Consider the following 17,972-nt stretch of genomic DNA (forward strand, 5'->3'; position numbering starts at 1 on the left):
GGGCACAGCCCCCCACAATAGGAAGTTTGAGGTCTGGTACATTCGATATTATGAGCGTTCGCAATTTATGCGATTCGCTCATATGATACAGACCCGTGCTACAATATCCATATCTAACCATTCTAATACTCCTAGCCTACGTTGAGTATTCTTTACGCTATTAACATTTATGGCAAAGAGTCTCACTGTAAAGAAAGTTTTTTTTTATCCTTTCCTTTTTTTGCTTTCCCCTATGGTTACATTTTTTAAATTTATGCGTTCTATCTTTTACTATTTTACCAATAGAACTTCTTTTATTTCTTGCTTTTACCCATTTGTTTTCTTTGTCATCACTCGAGTTACTAATTTCTTCCTCCTCATCTCCTTATTTTCCTTTTCTTTCATTCATATCCTTTATCATATCGATTCTTACATCTTTTTCATCCATTTTCTCATTTTGCACTTCTATAGTATCTAATGTAACATTTTCCTTTTCCTGATCCTGTTCTTCTGTTGTTTCTTGTGTTTGATTTTTTAAAATTGTACAGTCCATCCATGAGTGACCTATGTTTTCACATTTTATACATTTTTGCTCAGATTCTTTGCTTCATGATCAACTTTACCACATATAAAACAGTTCCTTTTATCAGTTATTAATTAAACAATCATCTTTACCACATAAAAAGCATGTCTTTGGTTGTCCCCGATACTTTACCATCCCTTTACTCCCTTCCCCATTGATTATATTAGGTAAATGTACAATTTTCTCATTTTTCATTTTGAATATTATACTACATTCCCATCTCCAGTCCATAAACCTCTCTTCTCATATATTTTTGTAACATGCCTGACATCTCTACATGCAGTTTTTAAAAAGCCCCTTAAATCATTTCTTTCAATTTCAGTTAGAAACTGTACAGACACTTTTTTTCTTGACTTCTCTGTTGAATGCCTGGATTACATATAAATTCCATTGGTTAATGTCTTTTTTCCTGTCATATTGTTCTACGAATTTTTCCATATATTGTGCCTCCTCAAAAAGATATCATAAAACATCTCTTTATAAATATAAATGAAAGCTGTTACCTGTCTTGGTTTTATACCCAGTGGTGCTATGATGCTATCCCATATCTTATACCTTGCTAGTTCTTTTTCTGTTTTGCTGCTTATTCTCACTCAATATCATTTTTGATTCTGCCTCTTTTTGGTTCTTTCCTTTCACTCTCCTTTACTGTCTGCACATGTAATTTATTTTCTTCTTATTCTCTTCTTGTTTTTCACTGTCCTGCATTCTGTCCATTATCTCTCCCCACAACACAATCCTGCTCTTTCACTCTCTGGCTGATTTGTTAGCTCTTTTAAATAAATATCCCACAACCCCTCCTAATTGGATAGTTGCAACAACACATTCGGCAATCTATGCAGCACTATCTGTAATGAAAATATTATGCTGAAACATGTCTTCAGAATCAAACATTTCTACTCCTTCTTCCTCTTCTTTCCCTTCACTCACCTTTCTCAAATAACTGTTAATTTTTTTGCCATTCTCCTCCTTCCTGACATCACCTGACTCATTCTCCATTACAGTTGCCTCCTTAGCTGTTTGATTAACAGTACTTTCACCTTCTATACAAACTCCAACATTTTCTTTCTCCTCTATGCTTCCTGCTTCTCTGAGCCAACTATGTATCCAGACCAGAAGTCAGGAAGCATAAGACTGAATTGAGTCCCCATACACTTGTACGAAGAGTAGGGGATGCTCCCTAATGCCCTGTCCAAATTTTACTTATTAGTATGTACACTACCTTAGGTCTCCCCTGAAAAGAGGCTACTACCCAAACATGGTCAAATGATAAATTAAAAAAAAAAAAACTTAAGAGATGAAAGAATTAAGAAGTATAATGACTGGCTGTGGCAGTGGGCAATAGAGAAGGGCTTGGGACTGGAGGCAGGCTTCATCTTAGGTAGGATGTGACAGCAATAATCAGATATGGGTTGGAGAGGCATATTTAATTATTTTAGATTTAAACTAAGACAAAAGGGCTGAAAGGAGTATCATGAAAGCAGAACAGGAGTATAGGTACTCAGCTAGACAAAAAGAAAAGAGGAAAAATAAGATAGCAGAGGAACAAACAATAGGAAATTGGGTATCACTTAGTATTATTACAAAGTAACATTAAAAATGTGTGTAGCAAGATGGGGAACTGCAGGAAGTGACTCAGGAGAAGAGAGGTGGACTGAGATGGAGCTCCCGGGATACAGGTTGTTGATAAGTGACAGTAAGGGTAGGGAAAAATGGAAGGTCTGCAGCAATCTATGGAAAGGAAGGCATCAAATATGGCATAATAGAAGAGGAGGAGGAACAACATTCCATGGAAAAGGTCAGGAAAAAGATAGGGTCAGAACCTAGTTGGATGGCATGGTGATTAAGGTAGAGGAAGAAGGGCAATAGTAATAGCTCATTTCAGTATACTGGTCCACAGACATAGGTTCATAGATTAGTACTAAGCTAACTGCCCTTGCGAACCATTTTAAGCCTAGCCAATTATCCCTTGTGAGATTCAAACCCTGCACCTTGTGTTTGTAAGGCAAACACCTTAACCATTAGGCCACCCTCCCAACCCTGTCAAGAAAGGCTGATGAAAGAATAAAAGGGAGAATAAAGGAGATAGATAAGATGAAGAATATATCACTCAATGTAGATATGAGGTCTGGCAGCAGCAGACTTGGAGATTCTAAATTCCAGTGTAGAGAAAGAGAGAGAGAGACTGGGAGCTGATCAAGATCTTAGATCATGAGGGCTTCCAAAAAGTGTTGCAGGACTTTATCAGATTTATGTAATTTATTTTATTTACTGTCTGATAACTGGGTAGGTAACCTGGTATGGAGATCATTTTCAGAGTTCTAGGTGATGGGGTTAAGTGCTATGAAGGATAAGATGACATTGGTCAACAATGGTCACAGTGGGAGTGTTAGAATCTTTATCCTTACCAATTAAGGAAGCTAAACATCGGTACTATACATGAAACAGCATGACATTTTGACTGCGTTAAAATCACATACAGAGTATGGTAAACCATAATAGAAAATAAATACGTATAATAAACAAGAGCAGAGTCACTGTGAGGATTAAAATACTCTATCTTAAAGAAATTACATTTAAGTGGTTTTTGGAAGACCAGTTCCAGGTAGGGAAAAGATCATATATGCAAGTTCTTTATTGAGACCTAGAGAAAGTCATTAGCTACTTATCTGTGGATCTGAGTGGTCACACTGAAGAATATGGTAATGGGAGCTCTTGTAGAAAGATAAATCAGATTATGTAGGTCCATGAAGGTCAGACCAAGATCAGGAAAACTGGATTGGATATAAATGGCAAATTAGTGCGTTTCCAACAGCATAGCCATAGTATAACTGGCATGAGAAGCACCAGGCAGAAGTATGGCTGTAATATTCTACACCTAACAGAGCTCAGCCACATCACCCTCTAGAAGACCAAGGTAAAGTGCAATAAAGTAGCTGAGACATGAAAACAAAGGTGCAAGAAGCACCATTGCTAAGTCCAAATAATAATGGAAAGCAGGTTCACCATCAGACATTTTAACTCCCAAATCTTCAAATGCAAACTCATTGATCCAAAGAGATTAGGAATACCATTTCTTGAACTTAAGCCACAAACAAGGCACTACTAATGACCACCAACAAGGCTGAACCACACAAAACTCTTTATTGTAAGGCAGAGCCTCTGCCTTACAATAGAGTTTTGTGTTGTTCATCCTTATTGGTGATCCTTATAAGTGCCTTGTTTGTGGTTTTGGTTCATTTTGGCACTTTGTATACTTGCATTTTCTTTCTTTTCTTGAACTTACTAAATCCAAACCACCATTGTCATCTGTGTCCTTTATTCACCCCACGGAGGGACATAGCCACATATCCCCCTTCCTTAAATTATAACTCCATTGTTGTACAACCATGTAGGAAAGAGAACATCCTGCAAGGTCGAACACAGTAGCCATGTCAACTGTGATCTTTCAGTGACGTCATATGATGAACAGTCTTGCCAAGTAAAAATAATATTGGTTAATGGGTTCAGGGAGACAAACGTCAACTCATTTATTCACCAACCACATATAAGTAGCCAAGTGAAATGTTTGAATGGGAAGTGGCCACTGGTGTGATGTCTGTCCAATATCACACCGGACTGCCAACAATAAATGTGACGTCCCTTACTATCCTGGGTCAGTAACTAAAGAGCTTCAATCCTCACTATTGACTCTAATGTGAGACTGTCACTTAAAGAGAAGTAATATTTCACAATTTTCCCCTAAGTGCACAACAGGAACACATTCAATAATCTGGAAATAGACTGTATACTTCTATCCACCCCTAATGTATCTCATTATTACACACTTCAGAGCAATGCTTCCCATTTTAAGACCTCTGATACACTAACACTCAAAGTAAATTTAAATCTCACATATCCAAACAGTTCTGGGAAAAACTGACACAGATTTGCAGCTGTCTCCCTTCCCCAAAATAAAATGGTAATGCTGGCTTTGATCAGAGTGTCTTTATGACCTTCTAAAGAGGTGTACAATTATGAAAATTAAATATCAAAATACATGATAGCTATGAAAAGAGCAGCCAATCCTTCGAGGGGAACTGGGGAGTATCAAACAGGTATAAACACACTCTAATCTCTAAAGAAAAAAACATTGATTTCCAGCCACAATGTAAAATAATGAAAATATTAAATAAGTACAATGATTACAAGAATGTAAATCGATAACTTTCAATAAACACTAGAATTCAATCTAGCTGAATAACTAAACTTTCTTACTTTAACTGGAGAATACTGTCCCTGATCTAATCTAAAGCATAACAGTAAGGCAAAGCAGGCTTACAGTTTTTGGTGAACTCTCTTTTCTTCGGGTATCACTGCACAGCACTGTAACTGACTGCAGCTCTTCACAAGCAGCTGCTCTTCACAAACTGCTCAGTACTTGACTAACCACACAGCTTAACAGTCTCAGCTGTCTTTTTTTTAAATAATGGACAGCTGCTTGAAAAAGTTCTTTTTCCTGTCAGTCAACAGTTCAAATAAACATCTAGCAACCAGGAACATTCTAATGACATCACCCACTGTTCAGCTGATTCTTCACAGTACTTTAGAATCTCCCTCTAAAATATGCACAGTTAGAAATGTATCAAAACACTGACATATTCTTTAAACATTCTGTTTAAACAGGGAAATACTCAACATTTAAAAAAACTCATTTACATTTTCACATTTATACATGCTGGCATACAGTACAAGTTAATCTGAGAATGTACACAAATCTCCTGCCAGACATGCTAACACAGATGATAGTGTTTTCATTTTATTCACAACTGGGAAGGATGACAAGAAATGGAATGATGGGGATGGTACAAAAGGAAGGTGTGAAGTAAAGTATAAGCTCTAGTGGGATAAGCCACTGGGTGCAAATGAACCACCTTCCAGATGGTGAAAGAGTCATCTTGAATGTGGAACCACTGGCAAACTGTTTAAATAAATTATTAGAAACTTTAGTAGAAGTAGTACCATTGTGCACAAGATGGATCCATGAAGGAACATCATATCTGTAGTCATACTTCTGTTCTGTTAAAGGTTATGGAAATTATTTTGCTGAGGCATGTTGTTGAGTTTTCCAAAGGCTAATTTTCTGGCTTATGACTTCCTACATAGGTTCATGTTACAGTGGTCTTGTTGCATAAATTTAATTTAGAATTATTGCTAGATTGCAGTTAATGTGAAAAATGAATATTGGGTTTAATGTATCTGGATTTTGCAAAGCACTATGTCATTATTTGTTAGAGTCTGATAGAGTAGATGTGTAGAAAAAGTAAATGGTATAATGGTAAGATCCAAAATAATAATATTAGTAGACACCATGCTGTTTCACACAAAAAATGTGATTGCAATTACACGAGAACTCTGTGAGAAAGAACAGGACTCAGTGTAGTGCCTCAAAGCTCAGTGTTGAAGTCAGTATTTCTTTGAGAATAAGACACCTGATTATGGACCCACAGTATACTTTTTGAAAACAGAACACCTGATCACGGACCAGTAGTATATCATTGAAAACAGAATACGTTCTCATGAACCCAGAGTACATCTTTGAGAATAGAATAGATTACAGACCTGCAATATATTTTTGGGAGCAGAGCACTGGTCCTCCAACCTTGGGATATCTTTAAGATCAGAAACTTGAAAATGGACTCCGAGTATATCTTTGGGAGCATGATACTTGGTTATAGACCTGCAGTATGTCTTTGGGAAGGAAATACCCAGCCATGAAACCACAGTATATCTTTGGTAACAAGACATCTGATCATGTACCTGCAGTATATTTTTGGGAACAGGACAGCTGAAAATTGACTCCAATGACAGTTGGAACCTTAAATAGGCTGGTTTAAAATTAAACAATACATGCATTTCCACATCTAGTTTTAAGTACATAATAGTTGGTATGTTTAACAATTGCTATAAATATTTCTTATCTTTTGTTACTGTGGATCACTTGTCTTTGTTAAATAAAGGCTTGATGCTTTGAAACACTACCTGTGTTTCATGATTTTTGAAAATTATTGTGACTGAGTTTATCAATGAAGTTTTAAGACCATTAGTTTCTTTCTTTTTTTGTTTTTTTCTATTATAGGTAAGCTTACACCTTTGCCTATTGTTACCACATTCTGAAACAGCCATATTAGTTTGCATATCAGAAAATATCAGATCAGCAGTAATGTGTTTATCTGTTACTTCTTGCCATATCATATTGATTTTATCATTATTATAACCTCTCTGCACAAACCCTTGTGCAAGAGTATCCATCTGGGTCTTCATGTTAATATTAGAGGTGTTCCATTTAGCCATGTGCAACATCTGATTTTTCATTACACTATTAAAGATGAAAGAAGGGTGCATGCTAGAACTAAGTGTTGCACCTTACCTATGTCTTATATTATGTGGTCTCCAGCATCCCAGAATGATTTTTTTAACAATGTAATATCCAGAAAATCTATCCACTTGTCACAGATAGTTTTCTTAAACTTAAAAAAACTCAGTAGTACGATGTATATACTCAAAAATGCATCAAAAAGCATTGACGTGCCTCCCCAGATAAAAAAAAAAATGTCATCTACAAATCTTCTATAAAAAACTGTGTGTGCATAATACGGATTTTTCTCTTCAGATGAAACAAATTGTTTCTCCCATTCATGCATCACAATATTTGTACATGTATTATCAACAGGGGTTCCCATTGCAACCCCTCCATTTTATTTAAATAATTGCTTTTGAAAAAAATATATTATTCGTTAAAATTAGGTTTAATAATCCACATATTGTATTAATTCATTCATTAATAAAAATGGGAGAGATAAATGCATTCTAACATACTCAATGCTCTCCTTATTAGGTATAGATGTAAACAAGGAATCAACATACAATGTTATTAAATAATGATTTGTTAAAATTTTGGTTATAGACCATTCAAAGAGCTGATGCACGAAATCAGGCGTATCTTTTATTATAGTCCCAGTATCATATAAGCTAATTTTCACTGTAAATCTAAGTAATTAGAGATTGGCTCAGTCACTCATCTGTGTGCTGAGACTATGGGCCTCATTTATAATTGTGTTAAAGATTTATGTATCTTGGGGACCCCAGAAATTACAAGAATCTGGGGGCAGCAGTTTATAAATATTGTAATAATTCCAAATCTATCTGCCTTTCAAGGTGCATACCATACAGTATTCTATCAGCTTTCCTAATAATGTTCATGGACATGGGCATTAGGTGCTGATCGTGGAAATAAGGGTAGAACTTGGCTAGGTTTGTAAGGGCCCTAATGCCATTAGCCTAGTAGCTTCCTATTATCCTATGATCCTATACTGTCCTGTTTAGTGATTTCAGAATATTCATTTGTAGACAGCATGTCAAGCATACTTTTAACATAATATTCAGAATCTGAAATTATGCCACTCCCTTTATCTGCCATTTTGATCATGATTTGCAGATTACTATTCAATGAATTTATTGCTTGTATCTGCTCAAAAGTTAAGTTATAAAAATTCCTTTTGTGTCTTCTGGTATACATCTGATAAATATCATGCTCAACAGCGCTCTTTCAAAAGCTTATACCTTGCTAATTGGTACAAATGTACTCTTCCTTTTATGTGCTACAGGTTCACCTCCTTCACCAAAAAGAATTCTCAGATTTAATGTCCTGCCAAATTATGCCTAGAATAAGACACCAAATTATGAACCCACAGTATATTTTTGAAAATGGAACACCTAATCACTGACCTGTAGTATATGTTTGACAACAGAATACCTGATCATGAACCCAGAGTACATATTTGAGAATAGAACAGATGATTATAGACCTGCAGTATATTTTTGGGAGCAGAGTGCCTGATCCTCGACTCTTGGGATATCCTAGAGATCAGGAACTTGAGCATGGACTCACAGTATATCTTTGGGATCATGATACCTGGTCATAGACCTGCAGTATATCTTTGGGAAGAAAATACCCAGCCATGAAACCACAGTACATCTTTGAGAACAGGACACCTGATCATGGACTTTCAGTATATCTTTGAGAACAAGATACCTGATCATGTACCTGCAGTATATCTTTGGGAACAGGACAGCTGCCTATTGACTCCAATGACAATACATGAGGTCCAGCTTATCAAATGCTTCTACTGACAGAGTTTTCAGTGATTTCAATTCCCAGTCACCAAGCAGCATTATTTAACTCCTAGTTTGTTGACCTGGTGATTGTGCAAGCATGAAGAGGGGAAATAGTATTAAACAGACCTGGATCATGGTCATATGGCACCATAGGCAGGTTAATGGATCACCCCCCCGGCAGTACCCTCCTGCCATTTCACTGTCCAATTACATGGCTATTTTTCCCCAGTTACCATAAACACTACTCAAACCTGTCAGTGTGCACACTATTTTCTTCTTTACTTCTACAATAATGAGATATTTAAAACGTTTATTTAAAGCTTTATAGCACAAACACTGATAACCATTTGCTAAACAAAACAATACAGTCTCACATTGAAAACAGACTTAGCATGAACAGTAAACTTCTTTGCCCATGAGACTCATGTTCATTGAAAAGGCATTGAAACTGACATTCAGAGAAAATGTAGATTGTTTACCTTTGGGCTGTTTTCAAACCATAAGACCCTTAAATATGCAATAGTCCTTTCATGCAATATTCCTTTTAGTCTGTAGTATCTATTAATTTCATCACTAGTTTGTATTAATTCTAGTTTTGCTGTATTATTTGAAATTGTTTTTCTTGTATCTTTAACTTTTGTATAATAGTATACTTTGTATAACTACTATGAATAACCAACTGTAACCTATTTAGTTTTGGAGCTTTTCTCTCCAGGACTCCATTGAAAATGGGTTCATTTTGGCCCAATGGACTATCTTGGTAAACCAACTACAAATAAATAATAAAATAATAAATAATAAATGTTTTTTGGACCATGCATACATGCATGTGTTCTTTGATACACTATCCTAATTGCATTAAATTATATTCCTTTTATATCACATCACTACTTGTTAGAGTGTTGTTTTTTTCATTTGTAGGTTTGAACATTTTTCCAGTAAGCAATAAAACAAAATGTATGAACCGGTAATGACAGAGCTACCCATTACAGAAAAATTCAACCACAGAAGGCCACTCAAATTTCTGTCATTACAATCCATTAATATCAGTCAATATACACAATCTCTGCAGAAGTAAAAATCATCGGAATAATTCCACATTAAAGAGCTCTATAACTAAATGAAGAGGCTGCTGCTGGCAAACAATTTTATGTTTCAATGTTTCATGTACAAATTTAGTGCTTGCTGACCTTGAAGAATGAACTGCCCATGTTACATTTAAAAAATTGGTAAGCTCATAATACAATAGAGAATGGTTGTCAAACCAGCAACAGTTGCATAGTTACTAGGCAGCTTATCCAAAGGAGAACATATTCCGGAATGCAGCTCCTCATTCCCTTTTAAAGGGATACTGCAATATAATCACTCTATCTACATAATATTGGAGTAGAGCCCACAGCCTTCTGTACCATAGGGAAGCATGCTACCTGCTATGCTACTAACACTGCTTTTAAAGTTTATAGCACAACCACTGATGATGGTCATTTGCTAAACAAAACAGTTACACATTTAAAAAAGACTTAGTATGAGCAACAGCAAACTTATTTATTTACATTTGTTGACCAGGAATGTCCGACTGGATGTAGGTCCATTTTCAGCAGAGGCCCTGGGAGAAAAGCTCCACAGTTAACATAAACAGACAGTAGTTACATTGGATTACATAACGATTAACAATTTCATTAACATAGCAATTAATTACAAACATATTTACAGATGAAGAACATAGTACATCAGTAGACAACTAGAATCTTTATCTGTGAAGTACATAACAGACTGCTCTTCCCTTGAAACTCAATATTCCTTGAAAATGCACAGAAAGTCAACATTCCTTGAAAATGGATAGAAACTCGGCATTCTTTGAAAATGCTCAGAAACTCAACAGTCCTTGAAAATGCTCAGAAACTCAACAGTTCTTGAAAATGCTCAGAAACTCAACAGTTCTTGAAAATGCTGTGAAATTCAACAGTCTTTGAAATGCACTTACTGCTGGCAGTTTGGCAGCTGGTACAAAGGATTCCATGCATACAAACTCAACAGTCCTAGAAAATGCACTGAAACCCAACAGTCTTTGAAATGCACTTACTGCTGGCAGTTTGGCAGCTGGTGCAGAGGATTCCAGCTCTAGTGTTCTTATATTCAAGGTACAGAGTTTGAGCTGGAATGAGTTAACCAACATGCAATCCCTAACTGAGGCATTTGACATACAAGTGCACACACACACCTCTATGATGACCCATTCTCTGTGTCTGGAATGGTAACAGCAATAATCTGCTCGTCTCTTTAAAATTGTGCTCTTGTTCTAATGTTTAAATGTGCATGCTTCTTACAAAAGATGCACATATAGATGCTACTAAGGATGCACTCTGTGTGCATCCTTAATGAAGAAATGGAATGCACACAGAGTGTGATCTTAAAAAAGAAATTTTAGTTGTATGGTAATACCCCGGTATATATAAGTAGCAGAGGGCATGGGAGAGTGAGGGGGGGGGGTCTCCCCATGAAAAAATGTTTATTGTGGTTCTTCCATGAAAAAAATGCTTACTGTGGTGCTTTACATTTAAAATGCGCATTGTGGTACTTTACATTTAAAATGCTTACTGTGGTGCTTTACATTTAAAATGCGTATTGTGGTACTTTACATTTAAAATGCTTACTGTGGTGCTTTACATTTAAAATGCGTATTGTGGTACTTTACATTTAAAATGCTTACTGTGGTGCTTTACATTTAAAATGCTTATTGTGGTACTTTACATTTAAAATGCTTATTGTGGTACTTTACATTTAAAATGCTTACTGTGGTGCTTTACATTTAAAATGCTTACTGTGGTGCTTTACATTTAAAATGCTTATTGTGGTACTTGGCATTTAAAATGCTTACTGTGGTGCTTTACATTTAAAATGCTTATTGTGGTACTTTGCATTTAAAATGCTTATTGTGGTACTTTGCATTTAAAATGCTTACTGTGGTGCTTTACATTTCAAATGCTTATTGTGGTACTTTGCATTTAAAATGCTTATTGTGGTACTTTACATTTAAAATGCTTACTGTGGTGCTTTATATTTAAAATGCTTACTGTGGTGCTTTACATTTAAAATGCTTATTGTGGTACTTTACATTTAAAAATGCTTATTGTGGTACTTTACATTTAAAATGCTTACTGGGGTGCTTTACATTTAAAATGCTTATTGTGGTACTTTACATTTAAAATGCTTATTGTGGTGCTTTACATTTAAAATGCTTATTGTGGTACTTTACATTTAAAATGCTTACTGGGGTGCTTTACATTTAAAATGCTTATTGTGGTACTTTACATTTAAAATGCTTATTGTGGTACTTTACATTTAAAATGCTTACTGTGGTGCTTTACATTTAAAATGCTTATTGTGGTACATTACATTTAAAATGTGTATTGTGGTACTTTAAATTTCTTTCTTTCTTGTTAGTCTTTATAATCATTAACTGAGTAGGTTCAAGTACCACATATAGTCATCTGTGGAGTTAAGACTAACAGTGATTTTGATATGTTTGCTTCTTTTGTTAATTAGATGTGATTTAGTGCCTCCTGGACACATAGCCAATAATTAATTTTCCCTGATCCAATTATTTAGATATATTTCTGTGGTTAAAGTTAAAATTAGCACAGATGACGATACAAAGGCTGAAGTGGGAGGCAAAGGCAAAATGCTTCAGAAGGACTTGGGAAAGAATCCAAATCAGGTAGAAAGGTGGCAAATTGGGATAAATGTTACAAAATGCAAATGTACTTATTTATCTATAAGGGATCTGTTGATATGAGCAGTAAATACTCCCATGTTGACTCAAGCTCAGTTCAGTGTGAAAAGGCAGTTGTGAGAAATAGGTCCATGCTGTAGAGTACAGCACACAAAACTGATTTTTTCATTAACTGGAACCTTTAGAAGGAATATATCTGGAATTGTATGTTAACATTGGGTGAACATGTAGGTTAAGGGAGATTAGACTGGCATAGGATGTGTAGGGTATTGGAGTGGCCTTGAAGTAAAATATTTGAAAGAGCAGACGCCATGGATTATAGTTGTGGGGGCATCTAAGTTTGGACCTTTGATAAACTGGGTGATGGGCTTTGGAATGCATTCAAGGGAGAGAGCTTACAGAATGAGATACCAGATGGATTTGTTTGTGGGGAGTTAGAGGTGGGGGAGGTAGGATGTGGGGGAAGTTGGTGTGGGGGAGGTAGGGCTGGGGAGATGTACAAAGGCAGCATTACTTATCTAGATTTGATAAATTATTAGTTGTCTTATCTCAGCATGTCCTATATTCATATAGTAGAGAAGAATGTAAACATTTAAAGCAGGTGCAACAAACAATCTATTATGTGAAGTAGTAAGAGAACTATGTGATGCAATGTAAAAATAGTCTATGATGATTCAGTTACTTGACCCTAATTTGGTGTAGTTGAGAAAAAGGCTTTTCAATTATTAGTGAGCCTATGTCTGCTAGTTACAGTAGTCACCTCAATAAATAGGCATAAGCCTGTGTTAAATGGTCAAATTTACTAGTGTTCAAATACAAAGTTATCAAATACTAGTGATCAATGTGCAATCTAAGGGGCAAGCACCCCTCACATCCCTTGCTATTTAAATTTGTCACCTCTGAGATCATAATATGATGAAGAAAGGGTAAATTACCACTCCCTGCTGTAATGTAAACACCCACAAAATTTACCATTACTTTGGGATCAAATGGGTTTATGATCACTTGAGCCAGTGCTTAGACACTTTGATATCCTAAGTGTTTCATTTATCTATCTATATCTATAGCTATATCTCTAAATAGCGTTGATACAAGTTAAAGAATATTTATACAGGACATTTTTGGTGTCCTTATTTCTTATTTCATTAAGATGTTCATATATCCACGTTTTTAACTTCCGGATAGTTTTACCTGTATAAAATGCCCCACAATACTTGCAGGTAGCAAGATAAATAATTCCTGCACTATGACAGAAAAGGTGTTTGCTTCTATAACTCTGTCTCTGCTTGCAATATGTACTGTTTCCTTGTTCTCAATGTAGGGACACAGGGAACAAGTCCCACATTTAAAGGTACCATTTCTCCTCTTTTTGGACAAGGTCTTACTCCTCTCCAATAAATCTTTTAAGTTCCTACCCTTCCTGTAAGTGAACTGAAGTAGTATTTTGAATATCACTTCCAAATCAGTGTAACAACCTCATTTTTGCCAGTGTTTCGAAATAACATCCCTTGGATTTTTTTATATTGGAAAAAGTTGACCAAGATCCTAGGGGAGGTCCCTGGGAAAAGGTCAGGGAACTTTTTTGGCAGTTGGTTTTAGAAGCAAATAGGCCCCCAGATTTAAACTAGCACATTTCCATTGTCCCTATACTCAGGATGAGAGCTGCTAAATTATAGACTTTGTGGAAAGTTCACATCCACCGGATGGCAGTGTTGCATACAGTATTTCTGTGTCATATCTACACATTAAACCCATATAATGTTTTAAACATTTTTTCATACATTTTTTATATATTTTTATATATGACATGTTATTTCATATACATATTGTTTTATTGTTGAGTTTTTAGAACTTGAAGGTCCTCAGTTTCTTCATGGGACTTTGTATTTTATGTTTTATGGGATTTTACTGAAAAAATTATTAATATACAATTGTTTAATTGATTAATAAATTAATGTTGGGGGTTCATAGGTATAAAAAGGAAGGTTAAGCAGTATGTTTGTGTCATCTGATGAAGTTCTTGGGACAAAAACTCTATGAGCATTAAACTACTGCCTGCCTTCCACCATTTCATGTAATTTTTCTTGACACTCATGTATATATTCTTTTATTTACAAAATATTTTACATAACATCACACACAAAAAAATTATGCAACTAGTTTCATGTTTTACTTTTGAAAGGAATGTTTCTTAGAATGTCCACTACACACAGGGTTTTAGTATTTGATACACATATTTTTGTGGTTGATTATTACATATATATATATATATATATATATATATATATATATATATATATATATATATATACACACACACACACACACACACATACACACACACACACACATTTTTAAGAAATATTGTATGTCTCAATTTTTGTGTTTTTTCAGGTTTCTATGCATATACATTGTCATGTGATTTGCTTTGTTTTTACTAGTTCACATTTTAACTAGCTCCATTGTGATTGGAGAGGCACTACTCAACCAAAAGTATTTAAACTGCTGTCTGTGAGTTATATTTATTCACTTATGCATCTGAAGAAGTCTGCGTAGATGAAAACGTACTTGTGGATATAAGCATTTCTGTTTCATCCTTGTGGTGTGCTGACTCTGAATAAACCTGTGTGCTGTACTTCCTTGGGCTTTTTCTGCAAAATTTTACTGGTTTGGTCTTACTATACAGCACTTGGTTCCATTTGCTTTAGCTACGCACACCTCTCAAATGTACAGATTTTCACAGAATGTCCAGGTTTTTGCCTCATATTTTTGGTTCATTTTTTTATAAAATTGTGTTTTTCTGGCAAATTAGTTGCAAATTATTAAAGACTGAAGTTAGAAAATAATGACAGTCATTTGAGTTTCAGACCGTTCAGAAAAAATCATACTAATGTAAAACCTGTTATTCAAGTTTCTAGGAGCAATATTTAAAAACTGTCCCAATTTTTTTTACCTTTGTCCCACTTTTACTTATGGCTTTGTCAAGATTTCTTGCTCTAAGAGGTTGAGAGGTATGCTACTAAGGCACTTTGAAGCATTGAGGAAGGGTTTTTGCTAACCTGAAAGCTTTGCTGTATTTTGCTTTGTTGGAATAAAGTTTACTTTTGGGTGTTTCCGTAGTCCGAGGTTTTTTTTTTTGTTAAGTACTTTTTGTCCGTGGGCTTGCTTTGCAGCAGTGCTAGTCCTTTTTTGTAGTGTTTTAGTTAATGTTTCTTTCATATTCCATTTTGCCTCCATCATATCTTCTTTTGTCTCTTTTTTTCCCTGTAGGTATATTAAATTTATTTAGGCTTCTCGTGATATGTTTTCAGTGCAAGCTCTGTATATTTATGTTTTTGCTCTCAGTCTTCTAATAACAAATTCCCTTACTCATTGGAGCTAACCCTTCTTCTGTACTAACAAGCTAGTTTTATTTATATTTTCAACTGACTTGTTGTAGCCATTGTTATTAGAGCAGCAATATAAAACACTGAAGGCTGAGAATATCATTAAATTAGAATACAAGGTAAGATTTCAGGAGTATTTTTAACTGCAAATACCTTTGGCTTGTCAGGTTCCCGGGAATAAGCTGTATGGAGTTCTCTGAAGACACCTTTATGTTTTGCTTGCATTGCTTCCTCTTTGTATATATGATCAAGTTTTGATTGTCGGCACCCAAATACTAGATACATTGGACAAGGTTTAAGCCCTAAGAAAGAAAAAAAAACATGATTATGAAAATATTAACTACTGACTTTTCAATATGTTTAATTATAAAGGTAAACAAAGCAACTTGCCTGTTCTGTTTTCTTACAAATGAACAACCATCAGGAAACACATAGAACTTAGAGGCATTTGACTGATTCATAAATTCAGTCACTCATTTGTCTTTAACATGAATTTAACCTTATAATGGAAAAAATAAAGAACAAATTATACTGTAGGAGCATAAATCCCTAAAACCAACTAAATGTAGCATCTAGCTGCTTCACTATTTATTTTTGGATTTACAGGTTTTGTAGTCCTTCTTGATACAACAAAGTGACCCTCATGCTGATGAGTATACTTCTCAACTAACCAGAACTTTGCAGAATTTACAGATTTTTGACTGATATGTTTGGTCTACTTCTCATAAAAGGTTTGGTTTTCTGACAAATCATTTGAGGATTGAAGTCACTAAATGATAAACCTTTGAATTTCAGATGTCATGTTCTTCAGAAAATCTGTGATAATGCAAAACCTATTTTCTAGCAGATTTCTAGGTACTTAAGAACAATATTTAACATCATTCTCTGCGCTTTTGTCCTCCTGTTATTTGTGGCTTTTTTCAGAATTCTAGCACTAAGAGGTTGAGAGGTATGCATGGGGAGAACCCTAGATAGCTAATATATTCAAAATAAATATATACACACATATAAGAGAAATGCACATTTCAACAATAAGCATGCAACAGTAAACCTTATTATGTGGTGCAGAGGGATGGTGCTGTATCTATGACCCAGGCCATTGCAGTTCAATCAACATCTTCAGTACCAAAGGAGCCAGGTGGCAGGGGTGGCATGAAAGGACATGACCCACTTACCTTCTCTGGGGGAGGATAGGGAGGAAGCATACATACACTTAGGGATGCACTGGACTGCACTGAATCATGTGATCTCCTTGGTGGATACTGGGGAAGCCACCACTCATATTTTAAGGGGAAGGGCCAGGGCTGCCTGACAGGAAATTCCCCTTGCAGGAGAATGGGGCCACCCTTCACTTCAGCCCATTGTACATTCCTCTGCTTGATTTTCTAGATGTACAAAGGAGATAAGGCAACATGAAACAAGCAACCCTGATGACTGTCTGAATGATGGCTCCTAATGGGCTTTGACTATAGCTCTAGTGATGGGGCTCTAATGGGTCAAATGATATTCGCTAGGCTGCTGATCTACAGACAATGGGTGCAAAAAAATTACAAGAAACAAATAGTAGCAATTCCACAACAGGAAATATATTATACTGACCACCTGAAGTGGACTGCTGTTGAAAGTATATGTTACCACCTCACAGCATTCATTCACTATGTTAAAACAAAAGTATCATACAAGAAAAATGTTTTCAGTCTACAGTAGGATATGATATTTGATACAAGACAACTAGCTGGAATAAAAGAAAAAAAATCAGTTTATTTCCCTAACATTTCCGCATTGAACCTTCTGGGAGAAAACACCACATTGTTGTTAACTAACATCTTCATCTGTACATACCAACTACAATGCATTATAATGAGCAATTAATCAATTAACTACATATTCAATAAAATAATGCATCCTATTACAACAGTCAGTTAAGTTAAATTCAGCTTAACACTACGCAAACTAAATTAACCACATTAGCTTATTTTTCCTATTCTACCAATAATGATAACCAGCCAAAATTTTTATTCAGACCATCAGGGCTTAATGTATTAAATCCTAAAATAAAGTTTATCTCCAATGTGTATTTAATAGCACACTTTTATTCTTAACCCTATATGATTTGACAGTGGCAAGAGCTAAA

At 35.3% G+C, this 17,972-nt stretch overlaps 1 protein-coding gene across 1 annotated transcript in view; it reads right to left on the minus strand.

The window, feature by feature from the left end:
- The window catches only part of NOS1 (nitric oxide synthase 1), a 1,255,637-nt gene that overhangs the window by 72,092 nt on the left and 1,165,573 nt on the right, over positions 1-17,972 (minus strand). Inside the window, exon 25 of the mRNA XM_044068292.1 lies at positions 15,992-16,140. Within this exon, the coding sequence (XP_043924227.1) occupies positions 15,992-16,140 (149 nt within the window). The remainder of the gene's footprint in view (positions 1-15,991; positions 16,141-17,972) is intronic.

Source organism: Protopterus annectens, chromosome 4.part0, assembly GCF_019279795.1.
Source record: "Protopterus annectens isolate FY-2018-M chromosome 4.part0, PAN1.0, whole genome shotgun sequence".
NCBI lineage: Eukaryota > Metazoa > Chordata > Ceratodontiformes > Protopteridae > Protopterus > Protopterus annectens.